At 51.0% G+C, this 7,236-nt stretch overlaps 1 protein-coding gene across 1 annotated transcript; it reads right to left on the bottom strand.

The window, feature by feature from the left end:
• Positions 1-3,338: 3,338 nt before the first annotated feature.
• On the bottom strand, positions 3,339-4,880 carry LOC123099586 (zinc finger protein 1-like). Its single transcript, XM_044521715.1, has one exon. The coding sequence runs from the start codon at positions 4,770-4,772 to the stop codon at positions 4,113-4,115; it is 660 nt and encodes a 219-aa protein (XP_044377650.1). The 5' UTR covers positions 4,773-4,880; the 3' UTR covers positions 3,339-4,112.
• Between the last annotated feature and the right edge of the window lie 2,356 nt (positions 4,881-7,236).

Genomic DNA, 7,236 nt, shown 5'->3' with positions numbered 1-7,236 from the left:
CGCCCTCGGCCGCCACCGGATCCGGCGAGCTCCGCGGCCCCGATCCCGCCGGCGCCTCTCCTCGTCGTCCTCCTCGCCCGCCGGCCGCCGTCCTCCCCCTCGCCGTCGCCCTCCCTCGCTCCGGCGAGCAGCAGCCCCGGCGACTCCATCGGCCCGAGCCCCCGTACCTCGATCCGATCCAGTCAACGCTCGAGGTTGACCTCTCCTTTTCCCCGAATTTTGCCGAGTCCTGAGAATTCTACAGCATATTGTCATGTTCGTAGCATCATAACTCTCTGCATGTCGCTCCGTTTTACGCGTGTAATATATCGAATTGTTCGTCTCGTGATGCTCTACATTTTATTCAATTGCACCATGTTCATTAGTGGCCATCTTGATGCCCAAATCTCTGGTGCAAGAGTGCTAGTTGCTGTTATCTGCTGGTTCTTAGCAGAACTTGGAGATTTGTCTTTTTTTTATCATTTAATCTGTGCATCTTATGGGCATGAGCTCTACATGTGTTTTGTTGTATGCCGTAGCTTAGTGTTCATCTTTTGTCAAGCATCTCCTATAGATTACTGTCATATGCTTTGTCGCTATGTTGGAGTGCTGTAGCGTTGTTACTTGTTGCATTTTAACTGCTATCATGCTGTTAATCGCAGATTCGTGTCATTCTTGTTTTGCTTGCCATTTGCAAACCATGCATCCGTTTCCGGTGATCTTTATATCGATTTCGACCGAAATCATCTCATCTTTCCAGTGGCATGCTTGGTTTTCCAAGTTACTTCCTTGTTCATATTTTTCCTTCCGGAGCACGCATATGCATCGCATATCATGTCTCGCATATCATACATGTTTTGCATCATGTTGCTTGTGCATTTCTCGTGATTGATTGTGGTTCCGTTGCTTGTGTTCTTGTCTTGGGTAGAGCCAGAAGACGAGTTCGTGAACGAGGAACCTGTTGAGTACGCTTGCGAGGATCAAGCTTTCGACAACTCTGAGAACCTTGCAGGCAAGATGACCACCCCTCGAAATCACTTCTATCTTTGCTTTGCTAGTTGTTCGCTCTATTGCCATGCTACGCTACCTACCACTTGCTATATCATGCCTCCCATATTGCCATGACAGCCTCTAACCATCCTTTCCTAGCAAACCGTTGTTTGGCGATGTTCCCGCTTTTGCTCAGCCCTTCTTATAACGTTGCTAATTGCAGGTGAAGTTGAAGTTGGTTCCATGTTGGAACATGGATATTTTGGGATATCACAATATCTCTTATTTAATTAATGCATCTATATATTTGGTAAAGGGTGGAAGGCTCGGCCTTATGCCTGGTGTTTTGTTCCACTCTTGCCGCCCTAGTTTCTGTCTTACCGGTATTATGTTCCTTGAGTTTGCGTTCCTTACGCGGTCGGGTGATTTATGGGACCCCCTTGACAGTTCGCCTTGAATAAAAATCCTCCAGCAAGGCCCAACCTTGGTTTTACCATTTGCCACCTAAGCCTTTTTCCCCCGGGTTTTCTAGAGCCCGAGGGTCATCTTATTTTAACCCCCGGGCCAGTGTTCCTCTGAGTGCTGGTCCAAACTAGAGCCCTTTGCAGCGCCACCTTGGGGAAACTCGAGGATTGGTTTTAGTTGTACGGACTGCTCATCCGGTGTGCCCTGAGAACGAGATATGTGCAGCTCCTATTGGGATTTGTCGGCACATTCAGGCGGCTTTGCTGGTCTTGTTTTACCATTGTCGAAATGTCTTGTAAACCGGGATTCCGAGACTGATCGGGTCTTTCCGGGAGAAGGTTTATCCTTCGTTGACCGTGAGAGCTTATGATGGGCTAAGTTGGGACACCCCTGCAGGGTATTATCTTTTGAAAGCCGTGCCCGCGGTTATGAGGCAGATGGGAATTTGTTAATGTCCGGTTGTAGAGAACCTGTCACTTGACCCAATTAAAATACATTGATCGTGTGTGTAGCCGTGATGGTCTCTTCTCGGCGGAGTCCGGGAAGTGAACACGGTTTGAGTTATGTATGACGTAAGTAGGAGTTCAGGATCACTTCTTGGTCATTTCTAGATGACGACCGTTCCGTTGCTTCTCTTCTCGCTCTCTTTTGCGTATGTTAGCCACCATATATATACTTATTGCCGCTGCAGCTCCACCTCATTACACCATCCTTTCCTACAAGCTTAAATAGTCTTGATCTCGCGGGTGTGAGATTGCTGAGTCCTCGTGACTCACAGATTCTACCAAAACAGTTGCAGGTGCCGACGATGCCAGTGCAGATGATGGGATCGATCTCAAGTGGGAGTTCGATGAGGAACGTGGTCGTTACTATGTGTCTTTTCCTGATGATCAGTAGTGGAGCCCAGTTGGGACGATCGGGGATCTAGCATTTGGGGTTATCTTATTTTCATTCAGATCTTGACCGTAGTCGGTCTATGTGTGTATTTTGGATGATGTATGATTTATATTTATGTATTGTGTGAAGTGGCGATTGTAAGCCAACTCTTTATCCCATTCTTGTTCATTACATGGGATTGTGTGAAGATGACCCTTCTTGCGACAAAACCACTATGCGGTTATGCCTCTAAGTCGTGACTCGACACGTGGGAGATATAGCCGCATCGTGGGCGTTACATGGCAGTTCTCGCTTCTAGGCATATTAAAGTCTCAGCAGAATGTCCTATTTGTCGTTCATTCGCCATTTGAAGTTTATTTGTACACGCGCTCGGCAAGTTTGGAAGACACTTGGCCTTAATATAGTTATTGATCAAGCTTTGGCACTGGATCTTTCAGGCTCTGTAGTTTTGGAAGAAATCCTACGATGGCCACACAGGAAGTCGCCGATGTTAGGACAGCTAGGCTTGCAAGAAACAGTGGCTGTGGCCTCATGGTACATATGATGGGAAAGGAGAGAAGCAAGGAAAGGCGAGAACGTCAAATGACCTCTTAGCTCAGCTTTCGCTATCCAAGCACTAACGGCAAACTATGCCGAGAAGTCTCCTCAGGAGCAGGCGAGAAGAGTAGGCTGGGAGAAACCACTTATTGGTACTTACAAGTTAAATACTGATGCATCTTTCTTTGAAGATGGTACAGGATCAATGGTTGCTGTTGTACGTAACAGTTGTGGGGAAGCAGTTGCCGGTGCTGCAGAGATTTTCAGTTATGCCTCAAGTGTTGCGTCTGCAGAAGCAATGGCACTTTACCTTGGTCTTCGATTAGTACGTGATATTGGATGCTCAAAAATCACCGTGGAGTCAGACTGTTTAGAGCTCGTTACCGCTTGCAATGGAGGTTCAGAGATACTGGCATCATATACTGCTATTTTATATGATGATTTCCAACTTGCACATGAGATATCGTCGATTCACTTCTGTCATTGCCCCAGGGAAGCAAATAAGTTGGCACGTGTTTTAGCGAGACATGCTTATGACTCAAAAGAAATGATTTAGTGGGATGATGTTCCGCCTAATTTTCTATTACCTCATGTACTCAATGATGTAACACTCCCAAATTTGCAATAAAGTGCCAAGAGGCTTCGTTTCGAAAAAAAAACGATGCATCTTGCAGAAAACAGCCTCGAATCTAGGGAATCCTTGCTCATGTAGGCTTGATGCCCCAGATCTCTTGAATTGCTGAATGACCCGTTTGAAATACAAGGCCGCCCAACTTGAGCTATCAGCTTGATTTTCAATCCTCGAACATGGCAAAGTTGCACCGGACATACGGGAGGACCTGGACTCCGCATGTGATCCATCTTACTTAAGCTCATCCCGGCCATGATGTACCACGACTTTCATCGAATAATCGATCGTCGCCGCCCTCTAGAAAAATGTTCCATGCTGCACCGTTGTGGTGGCACCTTCCGCTGTCTATTTCTTCGTATCTTTTTCAGTGGAAACAGTTCAGGTTTCCGTCTCTTCCATCGACATTCCCCTTGCACCTGCCGCCCGGTACGTGCGTTGTCGCTGAACTGCCACTTTCCCGGTCCGCGCACGCTGCGTTCATATCCTTCACGATGCCGACGGCCGGCCAATGATCGATTCTAGAGACTGCCAACACTGCTAGTGTTACTTCCTGATCGAGATGTTTTGTTGGCTAAGATTGAATTCGGAAGTTCGGACTAGTAGTTTGACAAAGCTACTGGTAGTAGCGTCTAGCGGCGCACACCGGGATCATTAGCCTCGGCTTCTTGAACGCCAGCGGGCTGAGCACCTCCTCCTCGTCGGCCGGCGCCGGCATGCACCGCTCGCGCTCGGTGACGATGTCCGGCAGCGCCGGCAGGTTCAGGTCGAACCCTCGGCTCGCGACCGCGGAGGCGCCGATGGGGCCCTCGTAGTGGCACCGCTTGTGCCCGCCCAGCGCCTGCCCGGTTGGGAAGGTCTTCTTGCACACGGAGCACTCGTGCACCTTGCCACCTCCGCCCGCGCCGCTGGACGTCGTTGACGACGCCGCCGCCGTGGCAGCGGGCTCGTCCGCGCCGGCGGGCGCCGGCTTCGGGCGGTGGCTCGCCTTGTGCCCGCCGAGGGCCTGATAGGACGGGAACCCCTTGCCGCACACGGAGCACCAGTGCTCCTGCGCCGGCTCGGACGGCCCAAGCAGGTGCCGGTCGCGGTGACCGCGCGCCAGCATGAGGAGGCTGAGCGCGAGGTGCTCCTCCTCGCTGGGCGCGCGCTGCCGCTGGCGCCTCGGGCGCCTCCGCTTGCCCCACCCCTCGTCGCACCGCAGCTGCCCCTCCTCCTCCTCGCTCACCGCCGGCGATGGCATCGCCGACACGTCGCGAACCGCGTCCACCGCCATGCACGCACGTACGCCGATCCAACACACGCAAGAACGTGGCTTGCTGATTCTCTCTGGCACGAAGGAAGAGTGGTGGGCAGTAGTTAGCTACTGGAAGTGTGTGATGGACCAGTGGTGACTGGGTGGAGAGGGCGGGGCAACCAGTGGTGGTTTTATACAGGGGAGGGGGAGAGGGGTGAGCGAGTGGTGGTAGGGAAGTCGTTGGTGGTGATGCAGTGGTTTGTTGGTGTGTGTATGCATCAGTGTGTGTCTGTGTTAGAGAGAGACCGAGTGAGGAAGTGGTGGTTGGTTCTTTGGGACTAAGCAACGGGAGGGAGGAAGAGTTGGTTGTGGGAGCATTTGGTCAACTAGAAAGCAGGGACGAGGAGGCTTCCAAGTGGTGTGGGGAGATGACTTTGATTATGACGATGATTCGGCTGTTTTGGGGGTCCAGAACTTGATAAGATTCACGGTCAGTGAAGAAGAAGAAGAAGAAGAAGAAGAGTAAGAGGATATTTTTCTTTTCTTGGGGAAATGGAACTTGGATCAACTAATAACTACGTACTTACGGTACTCTAGAGCACTAGATCACGGAGTAATGGAAGCGGGGTGGCGTGCCAAATGGATGGTTGATTACGCTGTGATGTCACGGGGTGAGAGAGGGAAGCATCTGGTGCGTTGGGCCACGAGGTGCCTCCGCTTTAAACAAACAGTTTTGCTATGTCTCAGTCGACTTAGACTTCGTTATGTCTCAGTCGATGTTATATTCCATTGATGTTGCATTAAGATTCATACAAAAATTTCTTTTCAGTTTTTTTTTTCTTCTCATATACTATATCACTTGAGTGAGACTTGGTTAAGTCTCAGTCGACTGAGACCTAGACACACCCTTAAACAAATGTCGCGCTGCGTTCGATCACTATCGCTCTGAAATGGACTGCTTAATTACGCTTTTCTGCGATGAGAATCCTCCGCACACTAATCTCAGAAGCACTAGATCGAACTACCTTTTCAGTTCACCAGTAACTCTAGCTACGCTGTCAAGCTACTTCACCGCCATGAGGATAGGAACAGCTTCTGGCCACAACACGGCTGTTGGAGCTGTCACATTTCCCTTTTCTGAATTTACCAATACACCATCCGCCATGGAGAAAATGAGCTCTCGGATTTTCTTAAGCTGAAGAGGACATGACTACTGGAGAATTTGCTAATTAAGGTCGGCCACTTGGGAAGTGACAAGCTAGCGAGTGGAGTACGTCGTCGTATGCTCGTTCGTGGTCGACGGCTTTGTGTTGTGCGTGCGGGGAGCCGCCGCGTGGAAGGGAGGGCTCGGGCCGGACATCACTTGGGAGGCGGTGGGCACTCACATGGCGACCGTGTCCGGTGCGACGTTTCTCCATCTGGGAGCTGCAGAGGAAAGGCAGCCAGCCACAGAGGAGTAGATCCCAAGACTTTCTGGAAAGAGCAGATGAGCAGAGCAGCTCACACTTCTCCAGAGCCGCCGCAGCAAGCTGGGATTGGCTGGCGCCACGTGTATTCTCACCGTTTCCGGCGGTGTACGTCAGTAGCACATTTTTTTTGTTTTTAGAAAAGGGATAATCCCCGGCCTCTACATCTGCGAGATGCATGCGCCCATTTTATTAATTATTATTGAGGACCTTACAAAATATTACAATAATATGCCTGAATCTGCCATTTGGCAACATATGCCACTACTCCTATACATATGATGAAGGGGTGCTAGCTGGGCCAAATACCCAGACCACTCATCTAAGACTATCATCAAAAGCTAGAAGCCCCTGCCGAGCCACATACCGTGTCTGGCCATAAACTGGTCTGACGTACTCACATATGTCGTCGCCGCCATCTTCCACAAGTCCGTCTTCGGAGCATATATTAAGGCTTCTACCTTGTGAGACCACTCTGCCGTCGACGCCACCATGACGCCAGACAACTACCTCCTCCTGCGCGACTCCATCGCCGCGCATCGGGTGCCGAGTCTCCAATGCGCCACACCGTCGAGATCCGCCGTCATCAATGTGTAGGATGAAGCACCGCTCCAAAAAAAAGCCGCCCACTGGTTTCTCGATCCCGCGTACGCCTCCAAGAATGACAACCCCAAGGAGGAAACGACACCAAAGCGCCGCCGTCATCCGATCTACTGATCTAGGTTTTCCTCCGGAGGTAGCGGATAGAAGTCTGGAGCTTCTCCACGGCGATGCCTTCAAAAAGGCAACGCCACAAAAGAGTGTCGCCAACGCCAGTCTTGGCATCAAGCCGAGAACGAGGTTTTCACCCGGATCTGCTCGAAAAACCTCCATCAAGCATCGTGTGCACGGGTCGCCGCCGATCTGAGCCGCCGCACATCGAGCAGGCCGCACCGGCCAGATCAGATCTGTCTGGAGGGCAAACCACGCATGGTGCTGACCCAACTACCAGGCCCTCCATGCCGCCGCCGCCGATCCGAGGTCAGATGATCTATCGC

The sequence above is a fragment of the Triticum aestivum genome, chromosome 4D (genome assembly GCF_018294505.1).
Source record: "Triticum aestivum cultivar Chinese Spring chromosome 4D, IWGSC CS RefSeq v2.1, whole genome shotgun sequence".
NCBI classification, from domain to species: domain Eukaryota; kingdom Viridiplantae; phylum Streptophyta; class Magnoliopsida; order Poales; family Poaceae; genus Triticum; species Triticum aestivum.
This window is presented reverse-complemented; position numbering and strand designations above follow the sequence as displayed.

Coding starts and splice junctions, on each gene's coding strand:
- LOC123099586 (XM_044521715.1), bottom strand. CDS start 4,772: ATGGCGGTGGACGCGGTTCGCGACGTGTCGGCGATGCCATCGCCGGCG.